At 44.5% G+C, this 26398-nt stretch overlaps 2 protein-coding genes across 30 annotated transcripts in view; one reads left to right on the top strand and one right to left on the bottom strand.

Moving 5' to 3' along the window:
• LOC127000684 (glucose transporter type 1-like) overlaps positions 1-26398 on the top strand; it is a 227840-nt gene that overhangs the window by 126781 nt on the left and 74661 nt on the right. For all 29 annotated transcript variants that reach the window (XR_007754387.1, XM_050864688.1, XM_050864661.1 and 26 more), the window contains 5 exons: positions 2786-3042; positions 4085-4209; positions 5690-5860; positions 10772-10879; positions 25583-25770. Coding sequence is in view for 28 of the 29 variants with exons in the window: in XM_050864688.1 (XP_050720645.1) it covers positions 2786-3042; positions 4085-4209; positions 5690-5860; positions 10772-10879; positions 25583-25770 (849 nt within the window). In the remaining variant the exon portion in view is untranslated. The remainder of the gene's footprint in view (positions 1-2785; positions 3043-4084; positions 4210-5689; positions 5861-10771; positions 10880-25582; positions 25771-26398) is intronic.
• On the bottom strand, positions 11780-13890 carry LOC127000688 (uncharacterized). Its single transcript, XM_050864689.1, has one exon. It carries the CDS (start codon positions 12871-12873, stop codon positions 12097-12099), a length of 777 nt encoding a protein of 258 aa, XP_050720646.1. The 5' UTR covers positions 12874-13890; the 3' UTR covers positions 11780-12096.

The raw sequence follows: 26398 nt of genomic DNA, 5'->3' as shown, positions 1-26398 counted from the left end.
ACGAACTCCAGGTACTTTGCCGTTTTTGTCTAGTGTGGCATTGCTATTGCCTCTAGAAGGCTGTAATTTGGCATGTAGCCCCTCTTGGCAATGTAGTTTGACCAGCTTGAAAGATTTTGTGATAGCTCGATTCCAAGTTTGTCGTCGAGCCGTCACAAAATGGCCTGTTTTACGGCCCTTTTGCCGCGATTTGGACATGTCTTAGTTTTTTGCTTAATATAGGTTGATTTATATAGTGAAATGATTATATAAAAATTGTAACTTTTTATATCGTATCTTAAAATGCTTTTAATACAAGATAGTCAACATATTGATGTGTTCATATATGAATTTTTATGCAGATATATTATTTTTTGTGACGTCAGGAAGGTTTTTCGTCGCGGCGCGTGAAATGAGTCAGATTTGGCGAATTTTCGTCGCGACTTCTGGTCAAGCTCGAGCAAAAACTACTGAAGCTAGGAAGGCGTGCTTGGTGGCAAATGAAAGCTCTATTAATACAGATTAATAATATTAAAAAAATTGGAAAACACTGAATAAAAAAAAGTTATAAGCAAAAAAACTAAGACGTGTCCAAATCGCGGCAAAAGGGCCGAAAAACAGGCTATTTTGTGACTGCTCGACGACAAACTTGGAATCGAGCTATCAAAAAATCCTTCCAGCTGGTCAAACTACATTGCCAAGAGGGGCTACATGCCAAATTACAGCCTTCTAAAGGCAATAGCAATGCCACACTAGACAAAAACGGCAAAGTGCCTGGTGTTCGTCAAAATTGCTCTCAAAAGGGTTTACGTTTCGAGCTCTAGCGACGAAACTGCTGGGAGTAGGGAAATGTTATGCATTATATTGGAAAGCACATTGGCAGGGCTAAAGTATTTGTTAAATAAGTTTTTTGAAATTCTCAAAAAAATGAGTGGGTTTCAAGGTTGGGAACTCAAAAATACTTTTTTCAGATTCGTTTTTTGTGAATTTATTTGATTTTTTACCCTTTCGAGTCGGTTTCTGAGTCCAGTCGCTTATTAAAAAATATAGCCCTTTCATTTTACCTTTGATTGATACCAAAAATATTTCTGTAGTCCCAGAAATAAGGGAGTTATGGCGATTCGCACCAAAGCGGTTGATTTTCCAAAATTCGCGGCTTAATGACAAGGCTGGGGCAAGTGTCCAGTCCATAGTGTAGGGTTCACTGCTCAAACACATTAGTCATCACCATCATATTTTCAACTCATCACCACATACTGTTACATCACCAGCCTCACCACCAAATGTTACAGTCCATCACCACACAGACTTACATCACCACATTCCCTACATACCCACCAAACACCTAGCTTCTGAAACAAACATCACCATCATCACCACATCTCCATCTAACCTACGTGTTATTAAACATCCTGGCGCGGGTGTGCCATGGCGTTATGACATACATTCACACATTCACATGTACATTATAATATACACATTACATCATCATCACACAGTCACCACCACCACAAAAAACATCATCACCAAACAGACCCTTTCTTCATCACTGCCTGAAATTCTACCACTACCATTAAAGTTTTCTTCTTCTTCTTCTTTTTCTTCTCACTAACACCCACCAATTATGTCACCCACACCCTTCTGGCTCCTCACCCTCCACCTCCCTGGCCAGTTATTTGGAGGGCTAACTTATTTAACCCGGTAGCAGTGACTGGCCAAATTTGTGGCTTTACCGTGTAGCAGCGACGGGCCGAATTTGTGCCATGATATAAACCCCCCAAAATAGATGATACATAATCTGATCACAAATGCTTTGATATATATTATGGAATGGTTTGTGTGAGGGGTGATTTTTTCTCATTTTTCTCGCTTGGAGGGACCATTAAGAAACATGATCCCCGCTGCTACCGGGTTAAACACCATAACACCCACCACCGTCACCATCACCTCCTCCACACACACACACACTCACACACCATATGTTCCCTCGCCCTCAACCTCTTCCATCCTGCTTATGTTCCCACCACACCACACCACCAACACCATCACTGCACTCCACAACACCACCACTGCCATCACCCATCACCCGACACCATCACATTCCTTTCCACCTTGACCCCTTCATCTGAGTCTCTGTCACAGCCAACATGTCCAGCCCAGCCTCCTCCCTCTTTCAACACCTTCCCTTGTCTCTCTTCCCTTGAGTTCATGTGTCATTCCATTCCCATGCTTTCCATAATATTAATGTGTTATGTTTGTTGTATTAATTTCAGAAATGTACATCTTTTAGGGTAAGCTTAACTCGGTAGCAGCGGGGATCATGTTTCTTAATGGTCCCTCCAAGCGAGAAAAATGAGAAAAAATCACCCCTCACACAAACCATTCCATAATATATATCAAAGCATTTGTGATCAGATTATGTATCATCTATTTTGGGGGGTTTATATCATGGCACAAATTTGGCCCGTCGCTGCTACACGGTAAAGCCACAAATTTGTCCCGTCGCTGCTACTGGGTTATATGTGAACTTACAGAAGATACTGCATGTAAGCCACCACAGAACATCACACCCCTCCACCATCGCCATCATCACCCTACCACATCAGAACCTCCACTGCCTCAACCACCATCTTCACCACCACACCACAGCCATCACCCAACATACCACAGCATAACACACATCACTACACTACCACCACAGTGCAACAAACATCACCACTCCATCACCACACCACCATCATCATCACCACCCCACCACACACACCACCCACACCTCTGCCGGTGCTCACCCGCTGCCTCCCTCCAGGGACTGACATGCTTCCTGTGCTACGCCATCTTCGCGGCAGTGCTGGGGATGTTCCAGTTCGGCTACAACACTGGGGTGATCAATGCGCCCCAGTCGGTCATCGAGAACTTCATCGGCGACTGCTGGAAGACTCGCTACCATAGCAACATCGAGAACAGCAAGCAGGATCTGATCTGGTCCATTGCTGTCTCCATCTTTGCCATTGGAGGAATGATTGGCGGCTTTTGTGGAGGCTCCGTGGGAAATAGGTTTGGCAGGTGAGAGAGAGAATTGTTTTTAACTTTCTCTTCATGATGAAAATCATTTTATTCATATGGACAGTTGCAGAATTCTGTGCTTCAAACAGTATAACTACATGAGCCTGCCTGGCCATACCTTTATTCAAGTGCTCAGTATTGTTGTAGTCTCAAGCATTGGTGGCTAGTTTGTGCACACTGTTCCAAATACTACTTCAGTCAGGAAATATCTATACTACAGTAAAATTGAGATGAGGCATTAAGATAGATGCTCGTCCCCTCATTGGATTGGTCATTAAATGGGTACCTGAAGAAACCTGGGGAAGGTAAACTGTGCTAACTAAGATGTCACCTGCCCTGTGTCCTGGAGTAAGGCTGAATGGTGAATGAGCTGGAGATGAGCGCCAAGGCCACACACAGCTATAGCAAATGCCCCCAACTTCATTTTTGACAATATAGTAGTTCATTTTTAAAGCCTCTGCTCAAATTTTGCAGAGTATGTTTTTCCTGATATGATGAGTACTTATTGGAAAGGTGTGTGGAGATTGATAAGCCTACCACACACAAATAATTCATCAGTCTACACATTTAACTTAGCCCTCAACCTCTTCCATCCTGCTTATGTTATGCCCATTGCATCCACATAATTCCCCATACCGTCCCTATCCACCACACCACACCACACCAGTTGCACCCATCCCTTCTCTTCCCTTCCTTTCTTTTCCCTTGCCTTACCATCCTTTGTCTTACTTTTCTATACCTTCCTTTTCCTTTTCTTATCTTCTCTTTTCTTTTCCTTTGCCTTGTCTTCCCATTCTTCCCTTTAGCTTCATATCCCCTCCTTTACCATTCCTTACCTTCTTTTTCTTTTCCTTTCTTTCCCTTTCCTTCTTCTCCCTGTTCTTCCCTTCCCTTCCCTTGCCATCCACTCACCCCTCACTTCTCTCTGCCTGTACTTGGCCTATTCTCACCCTCTCTGGCCCTCACTCTTCCCTCTCCTCCCTTTCCACTCCCCCATGCCTGTCCTTGCCCTCATCTTCACTGTGTTATCCCTGGTTTACAGGAAGAAGGGTCTGCTGCTCAATAATCTGCTTGGTGTGGGAGGTGCCTGTCTTATGGCCTTCTCGCAGATGTCCAACTCCTTTGAAATGCTCATCTTAGGTAGACTGGTCATCGGTATCAATTGTGGTGAGTTATGGATGGCTTTTGTGGGTAATTCTTATGTAGCCCCAAGTGAAGTCTGAATGCCTGTCATATCCTTGGTCCCTCACTGTTCTTCATGCTGTGTTTGGTGGTGATGTGATGCTTATTGTACTTCACACTGTATCTCTAGCTCCATAATTGATGTTCAGCATGTGGCACACTACCCAGAAGTCAACCCTGGTCACTGGGTTGTATCTGTAAGAGACAATCCTGAGTGGAGGAGGCCAAGGGAGCACCCACAAAGCTCATGACTTGAGCTAAGCACTGGATCCTGCACTTATATATATATATATATATATATATATATATATATATATATATATATATATATATATATATATATATATATATATATATATATATATATATATATATATAAGGTGGCCACCTAGGCATATCAGTATCACTCAGAGTATCAATCTGCTCATCGTCAGGTTTTGAGACATAATCTTGGCCTGCATCACTATAAATTAATACCTCAAATACTGTGCTATCTCCTTGTTCCACATCATCACTTTCATTATATCATTTGTCTCTGGTAATTCACCAGTTGTATTTACAAGATAGTCTAGGTCAGCTTGGGATATTGTTTTTTTGGTTTCTTCTTAGCTTTCTTTGGTTACTTATAGAGGTATATTTCACTTGATAATTTCTGAAGACTAATTTCCACTCCCAGAAAGGGGGAAAACTTGAAAATAATTGACAAAAAAAGATGCACCATCACAAACCTCAAAGATCACACCATCTATGACAGGTGCCAGAAGGAAATCCATTCTGTGGAATATACCCAAGGAGTGAACTGCATGACACACCCTCTTTTGACCACAGCACAAGGTGCATGGAAGCTGTACAGGAGTCAGTGCTCTCAGCACCCCCAGGCATGCAGTGCCCACATGGGCACACCAAGTTCTGTGTAAAAATCACCCGTGGTTTGTGTTCTAGGGTTAATTAACAGCATGAGTAATTAACAACACCATTAACACAACAACCACAGTAGCAGTCCTAATAGCCCCTTCTCTACTTGTGCAGGACTGAACACTTTCCTCATCTCTATATCTAGTGGATCACAAAATTGTCTTCAAAACAATGAATAGAACAATCAGACACAATGGATGAATGTTATGAAACAGTTGACATTGACATTTAGATGCTAATAAATGTTTGCAGGCACACAGTGACTCTATCTTGTTTATTAGCAATAGTGGCCTAGGAAGGCTAATTTCACTAACCAACTTCTTTACTGGGACAACAAGTGTCAGGCAACATGTTTCCTACTGTCCATTATGCAATCATTCACACAACATTTTGATGACAGATTTGGGAGCTAGAGGACTTCAGGGACATCAATTCAGTGGCTACCATTTATACTCCTAATCTACCCTTACATCTTCCTTCCTCATGCCAACTACATAATAATCACAAATAACACCCCTAATCTCCTTTTTCCCCTTTTTTCCTTGCACAGGACTGAACACTTCCCTTGTCCCTATGTACATCAGCGAGATTGCCCCGCTCAACTTACGTGGAGGCCTGGGTACTGTCAACCAGCTGGCAGTCACTGTAGGTCTCCTGCTCTCCCAAGTCCTTGGCATCGAGCAGCTCCTGGGCAACAACAAGGCCTGGCCAATACTCTTAGGTGGGTGCTTGGGGCTCTATGGCCAGCTTTTTACTGCTGTTGTGGCTATTCCTGCCTATCTATTTACCTCAATGAAATTTACAGACATAGTCAAATATGGACCAAAGACAGAAAAGTTTTGCAACTGCCAAAATGCCATACCTCATTCATAATGAATAATAATTATCAAATGCCTATGAAATTATCTAAATTTGTCAAAACATTCACAATCAAGGAAAAAAATGCCATCATGAAAGAAGCAATCCAGAAGCACATTTTTCCATGACGTGTGCTTGACCAACTCTACTAGTCACAGCCTCATGTCTAGGCAGTAACAGCCATCCTAGTCAGGTGCTGGTGTTACGTAGGCCAGCTACTCACTGCTGCCCATCTATCTCTTTATCTCTATATCTAGATCTATACCAGTGGGTGCTGGCTCTATAAAGGCTGGCTGATTGGCATTGTTGAAATTCCTCCCTGTCTTATCTATTTGTCTGTATCTAGACATTAGTGGTACTTTTATCTGTGACCAATACTCCTTGCTTGGTATTTGAGACAACAGTACTCCTGGGTGGGTGTTGGGTGCTAAGGGACTGGCCAGTTAATTCAATTTATACTGCTGCCTACCTAACCATCTGTCTATATACAGTCAAGCCTTGGTTTACGAGTTTAATTCGTTCCGGAATTTTGCTCGCACACCAAAACACTCGTAAACCAAAACAAATTTACCCATTGAAATTAATGTAAATCACATTAATGCGTCCCATATTTCAAAAAAATATTAATATAAAAATGATTTTATATGTTATTTTTTTACCGAATTAAAATAATTTTACTAACAAATATCAATGATAAATAATATGAAACACAAATCAATGTGTTACGGTTGTTATGGAGACTCCTGCAACTGCTAGCTACGCTCGAGGTGTAGGCTTTGCCCAGGGGTTTAGCAGCTGCAGTTTCCCCATCCTCGAGGCACTGGAACTACATTCGACCACCAACATGAAGCTAACCTGACGTATCGTTCGAGATGGAGGATTAACAGGAGTCAGTCACGTCCAGGAGGGCATACAAACTGCTGAGACTCACCCCCCGTTCTTGTTGCGAGCATAGAATCCACCGTTCCTGTTTTCTTTTTTGCAGCACCGTCCCTTTTAACCATCTTTCTTGGGGACATTGTTAAAGCACAAAGAACTCACACTGTAGTGCTGAAAACATGACATGAGCGCACGGATGCTGTTCCTATGAGTTTACCATGTGGACTGAAACTAGAGCCGTCATCTGGAAGTTAAGAATTACCCTAGACCGAGCAAGAATTAATCCCAAATCTTGCGAAATTCTTGCGTTTCTTGTTCTGGCGTATCAGATTTTAAGGAATTCCCCCCAAATCTTGGCAAGAGTAGGGTGGGGGTCATGCACAAGCCGCGGCGGGGCTGGTTATGGCCACTGTCTTGCTGGCCGCACCTCCATAGGCCTATGGCAATGACCATTTCCTGAGCTTCCTATGGGTAACCCTGCCAGGTGGGGCTGGACATAGAGTTCACAAGGTTACTGTTATTACTGTTGCACCACAGACAATTTTAAAGCAAAACTATGACAAATAAGAACTTCCCGGTATGAAAACATCATCATCATCGTTAGAAACAAGAAATTGAAATGATGCCATTTGTTAATATTTTGTAGAGAAAAAGGAAGTTTTAACCCGTGGGCTTCGGCTATGGGAAAGCCGAGAAGTGGCCGAGAAACATCAACATTACACTGCATTTTGAGACTGAGAAAAGAGCATGGAACGTATATCAGAGTACTCCTCTTATAACCATAAAGCCGTTAAAAATATTTTCTTTTACTCAAACTGAGTTCCATTCTTTTTTGGGTGGTGTTTGTTACAAAATAAAGTCTTGTGACGCGTGGCATCTAACCGAGTCACTTGTTGTCTACTTTAGAGAATTTGACAAGTGATTACTGTATGGATAGCTAATTCAGTCTACCATGACCTTATAGCACCACCTGTGACACACAAATAAGCCCACCTCAAGATCACTCACCCACCACAATGACCCAGGGCATGCATGGTGGGTTGCTCTATGCCGCCACCACCTACAACTAGCTCGAATTAGGGGTTTTGAGCCGAGCCCCAAACGGGGTCCGCTGTTTCAGCGGATCGACTCACTTTAGCCCCAAACAGGGTCCGCCGAAGCTGCCGGGTTAAGAAACTCTGTCACATGCAATGGCGCTAATTAAGTAGCTACTGAAATACTCCTAATGAACTGTAGATCCTGTTACTGTGACTAAATTAACATGTGTTAATTGTCCTTGATGAGTGACAAAGTGAGAAATAGTGTTGGTTCATCCAATCATATGGACAAGATAGAGCTCTCTGGCAGATTACGGAAGGGAGGTGAAAAAGTCTCAAGAATGGAGGGTCGTTCAAGGCCATATATCACCAGATGATGCCTTAGGGTTGCAAACTTGCCACCCTTTTCTTAAAATACAGAATACTATTTGTTCCGTATTTGCCTGTCTGAATGGTTAAGCAAATAAAATTCAGTATTTTAAAAATGTAATGAGCGTATTTTTCGCTGAATCACAAAACCAGTCCATAAAATTGTGTTTGTCAAAGGTCGTCCTGAAATATGTGTAAAATACGCATCGTAACGTCTCTCTCCCCTTTCTCTTGCCTTCACCAGCAGCGGGCAGCGGTTGTCAGTCATGGCAGGCCAGAGAAATTTTGGGGTTATCATCCGTTTCTTAAAATATGTATTTGTTTTGTATTGGAGAATGGGATGATGCGTTCCTTATTTGTTTTAGATCAAGGTGGCAGCCCTAACTGAGACTCTATTCCCAGTATTTTCTGCTTTGAGCACTCTTGTTTTGCTGCGAACAAAGGGAACCCACACTCACGTCTTCGACTTGTACAAAGAGACATGCCAGTCCTCATCGAAAGACCGACTTGGTCAGCTAGGCTGACGTAAGCCGATAGAGTCGGTCTATTGGCATCTTCCCCTCCCTTTCAGCAGCTGTCACCCGACAAGGGTTTGTGGTCCCTCCTCAAAGGGATGTAGGCACTTGACCATGTCGGCCTCCATATAGCCCGTGTCCCCACCCGGGGGGTGGCGACCCCCCCCCCCCAAAAAAAAAAGGAACAAACAGGATGCTCATATACCAAGTCACCACTCATAAACCAAGGCATTTTTGTGGGATTTTTTTGCTCGTAAATGAAAACACTTGTAAACTAAGGCACTCGTAAAACGAGGTTTGACTCTATCTAGGCAGTAATAGTAGGCTACTCCTATCTTTGGCCACTATTCCGAGGTGGGGGATGGATGTTGTATAAGTACCAAGAAGGCCAACTCAACACTCCTGGGTGCTACATAGGCTGGCTACTTAACTGTTGTTGTTGCTGCTGCCTGTCATTCTATATCCATGCAGCAGTAGTACCCTTGGGAGGGGGTTTGTTGTTATGTAGGATGACCACTAACTATTGTTCCTACTGTTAGCTGCAGTGTTCAGTACTGTTTAGTGTTGCGATATGCATATGAATCAGGGGTCTAATGTCACTGTCAGCTGATATAACTGCCCTTACCCATTCCTTCTTATCTCTGACCAATTACTCCTTACCTGGTCTTTCCCTTATCATTACACACCTTGCTTTCCCCTTCCCTTTCCTTCCTCCCCTATTATGCTGATAATGAGTAGTAGGAATAATACTTCAAGGTGGGTGGTGGGTGCTCCTTAGGCCGGCTAGTCATCGTTGTTGATACTCCTGCCTATCTATATATCTATCTATCCAGAAGGAATTCTTAGTGTTGGTAAAATTACAATTAAATACATTCTCCAAGTCTTTTGGTCTCTTGACATGATGTATCTGCAAACAGATCCCTTTAGATATCTTGTTTTTTGTCTAAATTTATCTGAAGTTTCGTCTTCCTGCCAGTCTTTTCTTTATCATCTGGCAAATAATTATCTCACAAACACAAATTGCTGACCATTGACTTAATTAGGTAAGTACTGTTTGGTTGACTTGAACAGGCATACCTGCTAGTGTTTTTAGTGCCACAGCTGATGTACAGATCTTTAGCGCTGAATCAACATTTTATTTATAATAATAAGTTCTCTGGCTCAGTGTTTATGGTGTTCTTACCTGTTTTCCGATCTATTTGTATTTTTACAGGATTGAGCCAAGCTTATGAGGTCCCATATTTCATCACACTTATTTATAATTTTCGTCCTCATTTGGCACAGCATTCCATTCATCAGCTGTACAGTTCAGATCAAGCTTCTATTTTTTTATCACATCTCTTTTTGTACTAGCTTATTTTGTTCTCTTGAAGTTAGCTCTGCATAGATGATAATTATAGGTAGTCATTTTTTATATATTTATTTTCCATTCACTCATTAGTGTATCATAATCATGTCACCTCTTTTCTTTCGTGCTTGCAATGTTGGCAAATTTTTATTTTCTAGTCTTTCTGCATAACTTGATTTCTTAAGCTTGGAGGCCATCTTGCTATAGGCCTCAGTACATATCTTCTATTTCTCCATGTGCTGCTTTAAATGTAGGTTCCACGCTACAGCTACATATTTTAGTACTGGCCCTATAAATGTTATGATCATCTGCACCATCTCCTCATCTACTTATACAAAGACCACTCGTGTTTGCTAAAAAAAATATGGCATACTGCTTTTCAGGCTTTTTAAGTTTTCCGCTTTAGGGCTGGTGGTGGTGCCAGCTGTGATGCATTATTTTTAGTGCCACCCCTGATTTACAAGCCTATATAGTAATTGTGCTTTCTTCTTTCCATTCTCATATTCCCTTTCTTTCCCATGCTTTGCCATCCCTTCCCTTCCTTCCCTTTCCTTTTGATTTACCTGCTGTCCTGATGAATCTTTTGTTTACATTGATGACTTCTGGTTGACTGGTGTGTGCTGCAGGGCTGGCGGTGGTGCCGGCTGTGATGCAGATGGTGCTGCTTCCCGTGTGCCCTGAATCTCCTCGATACCTCCTCATGTCACGCCAGATGGAGGATGAGGCACGCAGAGGTCAGTCACTTGGTCTGTCAATCACTTAGTCAGCCAGTCAGTCAGTCGGTTGGTTTGCCATTTTACCCATTACTTGCTCAGGCAACCCACACTATCAATAGATCAGACTAATATTGATAATGTTTTATAGTTTTATAATGTCATTTTAATGATTTTCTATGGTCAGCTTGCATGGGTCATTAAGATCATTTTCCTGTCTATTGTTTCAATAACTTTTCTGTAATGGAAGAGGCCAGTGTTGGTGAAATTGTGCAGTTCCAATTTTTAGATTTTCATTTTAGTGGTATACTCAGGTCAATGTGTGGGAAAGGGTATCTTGCAGCGTAAGTGACTTTGTTGTATATAAGCCTGTCTGTAGTTAGTAATAGTTGACAATGTTACCTCTTGTACACTTGTAAGGGTTGAGGTTACTTTTTATCATATTAGCCTACCATAATTGCTAGTTGGTTCAGTAGATCAGTTGATAATATTCCAGACAAGGATGGTAGTGACCCATGTTCAATTCCTGTCATATCCATGGGTGTCTCTTGGGTTACTATATGACACTAGCTAGACCTGCCCAACCTTTATAAGTATCTGGTGAATCAAAATTAGTGAGGAGGACGGGATAGAAAGGAAATAGCTGCTCTACTCAATATACTGTTGAGCTTGACATAGGTGATGCTGCTCACACAATCAGCATTATTACTATTGTAGCTTTGTGCCTCAAGGCTAGAATAGAAGTCCACACTACTGATGGAGAAAGAGGTGGAAGACCAGACTAAAAACCAAAAGGTATGGGTCCCTTAATTAAGTCCACCTGCATGTGCTTCGGAAGACAGTGAACCAAGCTGCGAAGAGCTCAGCAGTAATTAGTTCCTTAGACTGCCTTGTAAGAGAAGGAAAGAGAGAATGAATTCATCTTTGTAAACTGACTGACTTTTATTAGTGGAGCTATATACTAACTCTTAAAACTGAAATGTGGATGAGCTGTAGAATTTATACTGACTGCTGAGTATTACTGTGTTGACATTGTGATTGTTTTAATACATGTTACTATTATGTTGAAGTATATTACAGTTAAAGTAACTTCTAGTTTGATAGGATGACGTAGTGATGAATTCAAAATACAAAGAGTAGAATAGTTTGCACTCAGAGATGCAAGCAAACACAGAGAGAATGTTTCATGGGTGACTTGTATGAGGAAAGATAGAAAATGGGATGATTCCAGTGGTCACTTAAGCCAAGTCCTGAAAAGTGCATGGCTTCGTGCAATGACGGGCATCCTGGCCAAACCTTTTGTGGTAGTAGCAGACAACAGGGCTGTGTCTGGGGCTGCTCCTAGATCTGGAGCGATGGTGGTGGTGCCAGGGTGATAAGGAGCGTTGGCATTTATGGTTGTGGAGCTGCTCCTCAAGGGCATTGACCTTCAGAGCCAGCTGGGAGATGAAAGCAGTGAGTTGTTGAATCTTGTCACTGATGTCTGAGGCTGTTGGTTGGGGTGCAGCTGGGATGGAGGCCATGAAGTCATCTGCCAGCTTAGCCAGGTCATCCAATGGAATTTTGCCCTTGACACTGAAGAGGCTTTGCTGGATGTCAAGCGGCAGCCGTTGGTAGAAGAGGCGGCTGAACCTCTCCTTGTCGAAGGACTCGTATTTGTCCCCGAGCAACCTCTTCATGCGTCGTAACAGGTCAGACGGTTTTTCGTTGCCAAGCTCCTCCTTCGATAACATTTGAAAGAGAATGGTGAGTGAAGCCTCATGGTGGGATAAAATGGCTGTCTTAAGGTCTTCATACGGAGAGTCGGAGGTGGAAGCATTAAAGATGGCATTTGAGACCTGCGAGAGGACATCAAAGGGCAGGAGAGAGGTGGCATGACAAAACTTCTTGAGGCTGGAGGTTATGCAGTGGATCTTAAAGTTGCACTCCAGGATGGTGAACCAGACTGTCGGATTGTGACTGACGAAAGTGGGGGCACAGAAGCTGGCCACACCCTGTGTAACCTCAACCGACATCCTGGAGGAGGTGTTAGGGCAGGGTCAGCAGGCACTATAGGGGCCAAGTCACGTAAGGAGGCACTATAGGGGCCAAGTCACGTAAGGAGGCACTATAGGGGCCAAGTCACGTAAGGAGGCACTGGCAGGAGAAGCCAGGTGCCACTTCAGGAGGTGCTGGCGATGAAGTAGGGGTCACAGCAGCGGTAGACCGGGTGCTGTTTCAGGAGGTACCAGTTATGAAGCTGGGGGCAGCAGCAGTGGTATGTCTGGTGCCACTTCAGGAAGAGCCAGCAAATGAACCCAGGGCCACAGCAGCAGCTAAAGAGACCTGTGTCAGAAGGTGCCAGTGGTGAAGCCACAACAGTACAAGGCATCAGCCCTGACACTAGGAGCCACGGTAGCAGGAGGCTGGTGAAAGCAGTAGATAGCTACGGGAGTGATAAGGCAGCGGCTAGACAGAGGTACAACGGCGAGGATGGGCAGCAGCTGCGGGGGTGACCTGGGCTGGACTAGGCAGAGGTCCAGTGGCGAGGGTGGGCAGCAGCTGTGGGGTTGATGGGGCTGCCTGCAGAAGTCAGTGTGCGTGGTGGCTGGAGCTCTGGTGAGCGTGGGCGGCAGCCGCGAGTGGCGGGGCTGCGGCAGGAGCTCTGGTGAAGGCAGGCGTCGGCTTTAGTAGTGACAGGGTGGTAGCCGGCCCGAGGTACACTAGCGAGGTCACAGCGGCTGGGGGCGAAGACATAACCTGTAGCGAGGGCTGGAACCTGCAGACGCGGTGCACGGTTACCTGTAGGCGCGGCAACGGTGCGCGGCGGCTGAGCGCGGGCTACCGGCTACGTGATTAGTGGGGATCAGTCATTCGGACAACCCCGATGATCGGCTTCGAGGATCCCCACTGATGAAGGAACAGGTGGAAAACCGTATCAAAGAGTCCAGCAGCGTGGGTGAAGGCAATAAACCGAGCTGTGGAGAGCCCAGCAGCAGCAGGCTCAGGCGGTCAGGCCAGGCGGCAGCGGTAACTGGTAGCTCTTGCTCTTGCTGTATAGTAGGGGTGGGCAGGTACCGGTACCAGTACCAGTACTAACGGTACCAGCTGAACGGTACGGTACCGGTACCAGATTGCTCGGTACCGGTACATACCAGTTGCTCGGATTTATTTATTGGATTTATTGATAATTCTTCATGTCCGATTTTTTTTTTAGGTTGCTGCTAAATATTGTTATTGTTATTAGACTATGATCGAGTACATCCATAATAACTATATATGCTATTTTTTTGTCGAAAAAATAAATATTCACTTCATTCATTCAGATTTACATAAAAATCAGCCCACACAGACCCCATCGGCCAGACTAGGTGGTCGGTCCTTCAACCCGGGGCGACATTTCAGATTTTTCGTGGGGGGGGCAGAGACAGTTTGGTGAGCAAAGAGCTTCATCAGCTTTCTCTCTCTCTCTCTCTCTCTCTTGTTATATAGACTATGATCGAGTATACTACCCATATCACCGAGATATCCATATATATATATATATATATATAGATATATATATATATATATATATATATATATATATATATATATATATATATATATATATATATATATATATATATATATATATATATATAGAGAGAGAGAGAGAGAGAGAGAGAGAGAGAGAGAGATTTACATAGATTTACATAAAAAATCAAACCACACAGACCCCATGGTCCAGACTAGGTGGTCTGTCCTTAAACCTAAGTGATTTTACATTAATCAGAAGGTTCCTAAACGTTGTATTTCTACTCTAGTTGATATTAAGTTGAAGGAGAGAGAGTTTTCTTTACAGGAAATTTATTTGGGAATTTCATCAGAAGTCATTAAGAAAAGAAAAACTCCTTCGGGTACCGGTACCGGTATACTGGTACCGGTACTACCGGTACTCAAATTAACGGTACTTGCCCATCCCTACTGTACAGGTGACCCGTTGGAGAGTCAGGCCTTCGTATCGGCACACCCTGTAAAAATAAAACAACACAAGCAGTATCCATTACAAATCTTCCAATTCCCTATTTCTTGCACACCACATCTTTTCCAGAAAACTCTTCATGTCTTCTATAATTCTATCATTTGCTTCATCACTCAGTCCCAGCAGCAGCAGCATCCATTCCCTCTCTGTCCTTGCAATCCTCCCATTCACATCCCAGCCCATCTCACTCAGTGCCACCCTCATCATCTCCGTCCTATCCACACCCCTGTCACACATCTGACACACTTTGCTGCGGGACTCAGACCACCTGTAATTTCTTGCATTCACATTCCAGGCTTCCATCATACCAGCTGACACACTGCGGGGCTTCCTTTTCCCTGTACCACTCCAAAGTACTCTTTCGCTCCATCACATGCTTCCACCTCCTCAGACCGTCACCTTTCACTGCACTGTCTATCTCTTTCTTCCACTTTCTCACATTCCATTCTAGACCCTCACTATTTCTGTCAGTCACCTTCCATTCAAAGAAACGCCTCCCTTCCTCTCTGCTCACCCACCTGACTCGCATACCACTGTCACCAACCATTCTCATGCAGTTTTTAATCCATTTGCTCTCATGCGCACTCCACAAGTAGACCTTCCGTGCCAATCTCGCGTCATCCATTCGTTCCAATCTGACTTTGTATCTAAGGGTAGCCTTCCTAAATCTTTCCCTAAAAGTACTCCACCCCATATCACCCCTCAATGCTTCCACCGCTGCATACCTTGGTGCATTCAAAGCTAACTTACCGATCCTATTTTGCCCTACTTCCAATTTATCCATTTCCAACTCACTCCATGTAATCACCTCCATCCCATACATCACACCCGGCACTGCTACACTCTTCCACACCTCTCTCAGCACATCATACTTACATGCTCTCATTCTTGCCGCACTTCCCAGACGGCCCACCCATTGATTTACTAGGCTAATCTTCTCATTCTTTATCCTTTCACATCCGCTCGGACTCATCCATACACCCAGGTACTTGTATGCATCTGTTTGCCCTAGCTCTGTGTCTCCTAGCCTCCAGGTCCTATTTCTCTCATCTTCTGCCCCATTCACAACCATTATCTGACTTTTCTCACTACTATATTTTACTCCAAAATCACTCCCATACTCATTCACCACATCTAATAGTTCCTGCAGTTCCTCCGCTGACTCACTCATGACTACCACATCGTCTGCATACAGAAGCACACTTACCCTGTCTTCTCCCACTTTTACTCCTGCATTCTTTCTCCTCATCCTGGCTGCCAACTCCTCAGTATACAGACTGAAGAGAGTTGGAGACAGGATGCAGCCCTGCCTAACACCTCTTTCACTCCTCACCCACTCTGCCTCTAATACTCCTAACCTATACCTGGCTCTCGTATCCACATACATACTCCTAATGATTCGCACTATCTTATCACTCAAACCTACTTTCTCCAGTACCTTGCACATCACCTCCCTGTTCACTCTATCATACGCTTTCTCAGTATCAAGAAACCCAACATACAACGGACTTCCATTCTTCCTTTTCCTCTCTATCATCTCATTTACCACATACATATTGTCCTCTGCCCTCCTGTCTGTGCGAAAACCATTCTGCTCCTCACCCAGCACTCTCTCTCTCTTTCAATCCACTTACACAGCCTTTCATTCAACACAGCACTGAAAATCTTAGGTGTGGGCAGCAGTGTTGCCAACTCAAAATTTATAAATCCGCTAGGATGGCCTAAAAATCCGCCAGATGATAGGTTAAGCTTTAAAAATTCGCCGCCAGATTGGACTTGAAAATCCGCCAGTTACTCTTGTCAATTCTAAGATTTTTCCCGCTAGATTAACATGCAGTTCCGCCAGATCTCGCTGAAAATCCACTAAAATGGCATCACTGGTGGTCAGATACCGGTACCAGTACCGATACTAACCTACGGTTCCGGTACCAGACTACTCGACCTGGTCTCACATGCGTGGGCTAATCGCTAACTAAACGTACCAACGCTAACCTAGCTTACCATCACTAACCGGATCGTTGGCAACACTGCCACCACCGCCGACACCATAACAGCGCGCGGATGTAAATATGCCATTTCTCTACCTTTACCACTTTTTCTTTACTTTTCAGTTTTTCCGCCTTCATATTATGGTTTAGGCCTTTAGGGACATGCATTTCGTCCCGTAAGTATAATATGGAGGCGTAATATCATATTTTGGAGGCGCGTTGTGAATCTCCACTACCTTTTCGTCTTCTAGACGTAGTTCTTGACTTCTTGCAACATCTGCATCACTTCACTGCCCTCTCTTCTTGCAAGCCTCCACATTCTTTTCTTTTTTCCGTTGCTTGTATAAATTGATTGTCACTTTGAATGAAAACGGGGGTGCAAACACGGACGTCAGGCGTCACCCTTGGGTGGTGTGGAAATCAGGTCAAAGTGTAATATTAATGTTCTTCGCGACCACTCCTTCCCCACTCCCTGGCCATCCCCAGCGGAACCTCACCATTCACCTGGATGACTCACATCAAAATTTGCTTGACGGTCCTGGCATTCCATATACAGGTAGTCTCCATATTCTATCATAATTGTGCCATATGGCTGACATTGTATGGCAGATGGCAGACACACACCAAAAAATGGCAGAAATGCGATAATTAAAGCAGGCAGAGCAACTGGCAACTGCGGTGTGTTGGGTTGACTTGAGCTGACACCGCTGCGGTGGCAAGTGTTGTAAAAATTTCTTTGTATTCACTCACAGATAGAGAATCAGTCATAAAAACCATATTTGTTTTTTTAATACTAGAGTGAGAGAGAGAGACACGGGGAAAGAGAGAGAGAAGGGTGTGAGAGGCACAGTACGCGAGGTCAGTTGGAGACGTAGCACCAGTGTGTATAGCGGGCTGTCTACGTCAGAGCCGCCATTTAAGATTTGCCGGACTATAGAGGGTTCAACTCCAATCTCTCGCCACGGTGAGAGGTGAAGCCACTGCTCCTGCCTGCAACTCTGTGGTCGGCCACCATAGGGTGACGGATTGGCGACCTTTCCATGATTCCACATGTTTACACTTAACCACTATTAGTTAGCCACCATTATGATATTTTGGAAAACTGAGCCGATCATCGTGTCGATGAGACATTGCTGCATATCATGATCATAAATCTATTGCACATAGGTATACCTACAATAAAATAATAAGAAAAACTTATCACCTTTTTTGCTTCAACTTCATGTACTTTTTATTGCATTAAATTTTCGTTTACAGTTTCAAATTCAGCACATTTTTTCCGATTCAGACGTTTTATGACATGTACCAATGTAACAATAATCAGGGGGTAAAAAATGGACAAGAAAATAAGTCAATCTGACAGAGGATCGCTAACTTGATGATAGCAGTAGCAAACAACTATGTGATATTAAATTTCTCGGTCTCGCCATCCGTCACCCTAGGATGGCCGCCAGTTGCTTCGAAATCCAGGCTCTGGGAACCCTCTTATGTATATAACTCTGTGGACACGCCCCGTGGGGGCAGAGACACGCCAGTCCTCGTCGACAGACCGACTTGGTCGGCTAGATTTCGATCGCCGATAGAGTCGGTCTGTCGGCTCCCTGCTATGGGCCACCTTTGGCAAATGCCCGTGTTCCCTCGCGCAAGAGGGAACAATTCCCCCCCCCCGTGGGGGCGTGGGAGGAGCTGGTTGCGGTGCTGGTGGCTGACCTCTTAGACGAGGCTGGTGCCAAGCTGGGCACCTGTGAGCTAGGAGGACGGGGGTCCCAGCAGCAGCGTTGAGGACGTGGCGGAGGGGCGTGGCGAGCGAGGTGGCTGAAGCTAGCGGTGACCCTGCGCCAGGGTTTGGGGCTGGAGATGACCCTGTGGGTGCCACTGCCTGCTTGCCACCGCCCACGCTTCCACTACAGCGACCCCGAAGGGAACACCTTCGAGGCAAGGATCGGGGTGGATGATAAAGGAAGGACTTTTGTGATGTTCCTGAGGACTAATGTTCTTAATGTTTTCATTTTTTTTTTCTTTTTTTTTTTGTAGGTGTGTATGTCGGGGCAGCTGGGTCATCTGCCATTTTTGGGGGACTAGTGTTACACCAGTGGGTGTGTTTGCGTGTTTGTCTGTGTTGATTGTGTCTGCATGTGTAATGTGATAAAATCGTGGGTAGCGTGGTGCAAGAGTCGGGGTGTGCAGTGCAGGGGGTATGGGGAACCGAGACACAGAGAGGGGAGACAGCTTGGGGAGCGGCAATTACGTGCGAGACGGGCAGAGAGAGAGACGCGTGACTGGGCTGGAGTTTGATGTGCTCGTGTTATGCTGGCATCACACATACGCGATTTCGCTCTGCGACGGTTGGCGATATTGAAAATGCACAAAATCGTGGGAGCATCGATCGCCATTGTCTCTAAGAGTTTGCCTCCATTTCAACTCGCAACAACATGGCGAGGGGTCGCTCGCCTATACGCACACGAGGGTGACATGCGAGGGGACGTTGAGGTGAATCGTGCGTGAATGCGCGTATCTGTACGCAGCTGTACGCAGAAGAGCCCAATTTTGAAAATAAGACCCGTTGCAACGGTTCGTGATGAACGCAGGGCCTGGCGACTATTGCGCAACCTCCCCTCGTCTAGCCGGTCGACGTCGCACGCATGGTCGAGAAAACGTCGAGGGCACGTCGATGTACGACCCCTCATAGATAAAAGGGAGGGCCCCTCAACCTGGCCGTATAGTGCCCACCTGTCCCTCAAAGAAGCCAGTCACGCGCCATGAATAGCCTGTACAAGTTCATCAACAAGAAAACCCTACGTGATCCACAACTCGTCAAAGATATAATCGGGTTTGAGACAACCCAGACCATCCTTTTGTGCATCGCATGGGAAGAGCTGCAGGAAAAGAAGAAGAAGCGAAGAAAGAAGAGGAGTGTGTGGGTCAGGCCCTACCTGACACGGCGTGGCACCCAAGGCCATTACCACAACCTCATGAAGGAATTGGCGGAAGTGGGCACGGAGCTGTACAAGAATTTCACACGGCTGGACAAGGAGCTCTTCAACGAAATTGTGGAGCGGATATGGGCATGTATTGAGAAGAAAAGGACCTTCTGGAGGGAGCCCTTGGACGTCGGGCTACGTGTAGCTGTTACCCTGAGATTTCTAGCTTCAGGCAACAGCTACAAGAGTATTGTCTACGGTTTTCCCAACAGCATCTCCCTCATAGTGCCTGAGACCTGCCGAGCCATCGTTGCTGTGTATGGGGCGGAGGGGTGTGCCTTGACCTCTTCACCGCCTTGTTGGTGTCCTTTGGCATGGTGTAATAGCAGGTGATGGGCAGGCAGGCAGCGGGTAGCAACAGGTGGGCAGGGTAGCAGCGTGTAGCAGGCTGACAGTGTGAGTGCGAGCGTACTGACTGGTGGGTCTTCTTCTTTCTTCTTTGTAGATTTACTCCCAAAATAGGGGGAACGGGCCTTTGTCTAGCAACGGCCCGTCGCAGGGGGGAACCCGCCGCTGGCGTGCGGCGGGAAGCCTCCGCCGTTGCCATAGCCACAGGTAATAGCCGGCGAGCAGCGACGGAGGCACGGGCTCTCTGGGCAGGCGCCCAGCAGACACCCGTATTGGTACTCATGCGAGCAGCCGACTGGTCGACTTGACCGCGGAGGGGTGGCGAGGATGACCCCACGAGTTCACCTCGCCTCCGTAGAAGGGCCACCCGGCTGCTCCCCCGAGGAGTGCTGGAGTTCCATTGACTGGTGGGTCCCGCCGCCACAGCCACGGGTAACAGCCGGCGCAGCGACGGGCAGGCGCCCAGTAGACACCCCGTAGCGTGCACGGGCGAGACCGACGACGGGACTGACTGCCGCGGTGGGGCCCTAAGCGAGGATAACCAGGCGGGTCAACCACGCCGCCGCAGAAGGACCCCCCAGCTGCTCGCCCGAGGAGTGCTGGCGTTCCACTCGACTGGTGGGTCGCGCGCCTACGTTTTTTATACCCTCCTGCTCGCTCGCTGCTGCCTCTCTTTCCAAGGCAGCATCGCTGCCATATGCACGATGTGCAAAGTCGCTCGCATGTATGTGCGCACACACCACGACCCCTTGCGTTTGACGAGGATTTGCGAGCGCATACTGCAATAGTCTCTCGCTTAACTGTGCGAATAATCGTGCGATTTGGCCAATATCGCAGACTTCTGCAAACTTTTTGAACATTCCAAAATGTTCGCGCGACTATTGCAACTAATCACAGGGACGTCGCTGCGATGCCGAGCGTACAGTATATGCTGATTTCGGAAATTTTCAAATTTGCCAACCGTCGTAGAGCGAAATCGCGTATGTGTGACGCCAGCATTAGTGCCTACTGAGAGCCGTGTGCGTGTCTGTCGTGCCAGAATAACATGTACTGTGCCCCGAGAACTTCTGTACTGTGTGAGGAACCTGTCATTAAACGAGGAATTAGTTTTGAACGTGTTTTCCTTGTGCCCCAGCCTTTGGTGTTCCCTCCTCGGTGTTCTATGGGCCGCTGTCGGTTTCAGGCGCCCTCCTTGCTGTTCTGGGTTCATGACCCTGTGTTTTTCAGCACGCCGCCTGCTTGCCTGGTGTTGGTGTGTTGTGGGGGGCGGCATGACAATAATGATATGAAAACTAACAGAACTTGCCTGTCATCACGGAAAGAGTCAGACAGTCAGGAGCAAAAGAAAGAAGCAAGAGCAGTAACATGATTGCACTGTTTAGGGTGATGGAATAGAACGAACTGATAGAGATCTGTTTGCATGGGTTGAGGAGAAACTATGACGGGAAAGTAAATTGAAAAATACAATGCTCGAAAGATGGAGAAAGTGATTGTTCAATATAAAAACCTAAAATTGACTAATTGAGTTGCCCCTCAGACATACCCGTAGCTCATATCCTGTACGGATATCACAGCCTTCCTTTCCCTCCCCCCAGCTCCAAGGAGACAATGAGCCACACACAGTCCCCAGTAGGCTGTGTTTGCCATTCTGTACACACAATTCCAATTGTTTGTCATACTTGGAGAGAAAACTAACCTGCAAATCAAAAGTGAGATCTGAAAATAATCTTTTGACAAAATAAACAAGGAGAAACATTCCTTATTTTGATAATATGTACAGTGAACCAGGCTAATGCCAACTTTCATACATTGAAAATATGATTCCCAAAATTATAAAATGTACTGAACATTTTTTTTATATATTATGTTTTATTTGATACCTTCTTATTATAATTTGATTATCCTCTTATTTCAGTTCAAATAAGTTACAAAATATTTATTTTGTAAACCAATATTAGCTAATGTAAACTATCTTTGGCTTTTATTTGATACAGTACAATGTACCTATTAATACCTTTGGGTATAATCAATTTTTATATGGCATTGTCCTGATATTTACTTCAGGTAAATATGTAGAAGATTTATGAGGTGGGGGTAATCCGAACTACTAAGGGAAAAATATTCATTAAAAATAAAAACAACAACTTTATTGAAAAACATTGGTAGGAAAATATACCTCAGGTACAGGGCTATCTTGTTGATTATTTTCAATACTGTAAGAAATACATATGTTTCACAATTAAGGTTTTTTCAATGGGGTATGATTTTCCGGATCACCCCCACTACAGGGGTTGTTCCAAACTTGATAAGGGGGTGATCCAAACACCACCTATTTTACTAATAAAATGAATCAGAATATGGTTTTAAATGTTTTCCTCAGATAAATTATTGAAAGCAAATTAATTAAGTTCTTTTTTAACCTAATACCTGGTAATGATATCAGTAGATATACCACTTAAATGTGTCCAAATATATTTCCAACTGGAAATGGTTACAAAACTGAAATGTATGAAATTGTTTACAAACCTATGTACTAATAGGTTAATGTGGCCTACTAAAGAATTGCTAATACAATCAGATTCCTTTGTACTTAACGGATGTTGAAGTTAGATAGTGGCTTTTTAAATCTTATGTACCGAGCAAGGCGCTTGGTCATAGCCACTACTGGTTCCCCCAAGACCCCTTTGATTTCATCCCCCTTCACAGTAGTGATGTCCTCATTCTCAGGGAAATAGAAAGTGTCTTTGTTGCCCATTTTCGAGCTCATTCGTAAGAAAGATACAGTGTACTCACTCATATCACAATTCAAGACTTTACCCACATAGTTAACCTTAGTTCCTGCGTTTTTCCCTTCCTCCAACTCTAGTTGAATTAAAACGAAGTCATTGGGCTCTGGTGTCTTGTCCTCGAATGGGGTTTCGAACTCCATGTCCTCCATTTCTACCTCGTCTGAGTACTCGGATGAATCATCCAGTCTTACTTCTAAGTTTTCTTCATCCTCCGAGCTGTCATTGTCGTCCCTGGCTTGTGTATTTTTGTTTGCTCTAACCCTTGCTGCCTTCTTTCTTTTAGTTTTTTCTACTTCCTTCTGTGCCTTACGGTTCTTCTTTTCTTCCTTTGCTCGTAAATCAGAAATTGCCTGTTGATTTTCAGTTAGGATGCAGCTTTTAACCTTTTTTCTCCTTTTTTGAACTGGCTTTGCTTGAGCTTTCGGAAACGGACAAATGGACTCGGGAGTAGCAGTAAGAGTCTGCTGAGGGCTTGGCACTGAAGGTGCTGGCGTGGTGCTAGGCTGAGGAGGAGCAACAGGATTCATAGGGGATTCCCCAGGGGCAATCACTGCTACAGAGTGAACAGGAATCGCTGCTGATTCACCATCAACTGAATCACCAGTAACACTTGGAGTTGCTGAATGTAGTCCCTCATTTCTGTCTAGGCCTACCTCTTCTAGATTGTCTGGTTCTTGATTGGTGTTTTGACATTACTTCTGTATAGGCATCAAAGAATGCGTTGACCGTGGTTCTATTAAAAGCGATGGCTCTGGCAATTGACATACCTTCTGGGGATTTCAGTGTCAGTTCTGGATGACGTGCCATGTAAGCGTAATACCAGTCATTAGTTGCTTCTTCTGTCTTTATCCATGCCTCTGGAATGTTCTTTGAATGACAGGCCAGTGCATATCGGTATGCCAGTTTCCGAAACTCCTTTTTTGGCAGCCCATAAAACATTTTCGCTATCTTGATAGTGTAAGTAGCAAGTAGTTTCTCTTCTTCGGCTGAGAATACCTTGTGAACATTTTCCTTAGGTGAGACAAAGGTCCGTCCATCTGACAGCTCCTTTGAACGCTTGAAGGCATCCTGCAATGAAGGAAAATTACCTTTAGTAACTCATATAGGCCTACTTTGAAAACTAATATTAAGCAAATGTTATAGTTAATCCGTCTAATTGCTTAACCTAACCTAACCTAACCAGTAGGTCTACCATCGATCCTAGTACTGCGTTCGGTGTTCCAAAAACTGTCATGAAATGCACGGACATGGCGAATTTATTTATGCAAAGTAGAAACTCTGGAACTCAATCCCACATATAAGTTATAGAGATTAGGTCTACAATGATGATGACAGATAAATCAGGATGGCTAGCAAAAGGAGCGTAACATTCGCAAACCAATGAAAAGAGTGTATTGATGTTGATATAGCTTTGTTGGCCAAGGCCAAGTGGTAGCTTATACAGTAGTGTAAGGCATGAAATATTAATCTACCCAACCAAACCTCTTTGCTTACATGAAGTGTTGTGATCTTCACATTATAGTGGTTGCAGGCTTCTTGGATGCTACATCCCGTCTTGACCCGGTGGTTAAAGGCTTCTTCAAGGGATGTTCGGTCAGTCTGCCGCAATCCTTTTGGCACAAACTTTCGAGGCATTCTGACATTGCCTACCTGTGAAAGACATGTGACTTTATTTTTTGCAAAAATAAATAAATAAATTGTGTGAAAGACATTAAATGTGAATAAATGTATAGGGGTTGCACTGAACAGTTCTGCTTGATTCTGTTCGGACCACCCCTGCAAAAAAGTTGATAAGAAAATTAATTCTGTCACAAACTTTTACGGTAAAAAAGTAGTGAAACCTTCTTAAAATAGTTAATACACTTTATGTTCACTATAAATGTCTTCAACCTCTTGAAAATACTATTTATATGTCAAAAAAAGCTTCACATTCAATCACAACAAATTACACTAGATTGTAAAGAATTCACAATCATAATTTCATTTTGCATAGTATGTATTAGACTATTAGAGGATTGTATAAAACCAAGTACATTTTAAAGTGTTTGGATACGTAGTTTTGGGATGAGTGGGTATTTAAATGGGATTTAAATAAGGGGTAGACCGAACAGTTGATAAACCCTTGTTCGATATATCCCCTATGTACATAAAAAACAAGCAGCCAGCCATGAGGATCCAAGAAATGGCTGGACTGCATAGTTATCAGCAGCTATCGTGGTAGACACATAGTTGTCACTAATAAGAGTCATACCAGCGGAATCAGCACACTTTCGCGGTCATGAAACACTATATAAGAAACGTTAAATATAACATCAAACAGCGAAAAAATCGAAAAACTCACCTGACGATCCAAGCTGTGAACACCGGTCTGCCGCTATCTTGAAGCTTCCCATTTTCTTCTTTTAAATTGCTGGGGTAACTATTTTATTAATATGGGTGAATATTATGACACCTGTTTGCTACAACCCCTAGGTCGGTATACCCCCACCTCACTGTCAATTCCTATACCTCAGCTCAGCTTTCCAAAGTATGTAACATTTTCTTGACCTGAGTAGATTGGAGTGGTGTGTACAAATGGGTTACCACATCCTAAGCCTCACCCTCTTTTCTTCCAGCTCTGCGGCGGCTGCGTGCCTCGTCCCATGTGGAGGAGGACATAGAAGAGATGCGCGCGGAGGAGGCGGCCAGCCAAACAGAGGCACACATGACCATGTTCCAGCTGGTACGCAACTCCACTCTGCGCATGCCCCTCACCATTGGAGTGGTGATGCAGCTCTCCCAGCAACTGTCAGGGATCAATGCGGTGAGTACTCACCTCTATCTTTCTCTGCAATGAGAGTTGTCCTGCCGTGCAGCCATCAGATATTGTCAGTCAGGGCCGGGGTCAGCCGATGGAGGCACTTGTCCCATCTCAGACTCAGTTCAGCTCTGCTTCAACAAAGTTTCAGCTTACTCACTTTATGATATGTTTGGATGACATGATATTTTCGATATATTCAAATACTTTTCTTGTTGTGATGATATTGAGTGTAGTAGCTGTAGTCATCAATTGCTAGAGGGATCTTGTCAGCCAGGGTTCAGAGCTGTTGCCTTGCTCACGGGGTGGTGGGGACAAGCTTGTTGTGATAATACTGTGTACTGTGTCAAAATATATACTACAGGTGAAGGACAATGATGGGGACAAAATCACATTATGGACAGAGAGTGGTCTCTCATCTTGCTCCGGGAAATATATTTTTGTAGGTTTCTTAAATTCTGTGCAAGCTGGTGCCTACAACTTTACAGTTTTATAAGAAAACTGCAAAAGTTTATTTCGTCGAGAGCCCGACCAGCAGTGCACTTTCTGTGTCATAGTCTGGTTTTGTGCGCATTGTAGTCTGTGCCTTCCAAAGAGAATCCTTGTCTAAATGATAGTTTTCAATACTTGAACA

The sequence above is a fragment of the Eriocheir sinensis genome, chromosome 19, assembly GCF_024679095.1.
Source record: "Eriocheir sinensis breed Jianghai 21 chromosome 19, ASM2467909v1, whole genome shotgun sequence".
Taxonomy (NCBI): domain Eukaryota; kingdom Metazoa; phylum Arthropoda; class Malacostraca; order Decapoda; family Varunidae; genus Eriocheir; species Eriocheir sinensis.
Note: the sequence above shows the minus strand (reverse complement) of the source record. Positions and strands in the feature narration are given on the sequence as shown.

Coding starts and splice junctions, on each gene's coding strand:
- LOC127000688 (XM_050864689.1), bottom strand. CDS start 12,873: ATGTCGGTTGAGGTTACACAGGGTGTGGCCAGCTTCTGTGCCCCCACT.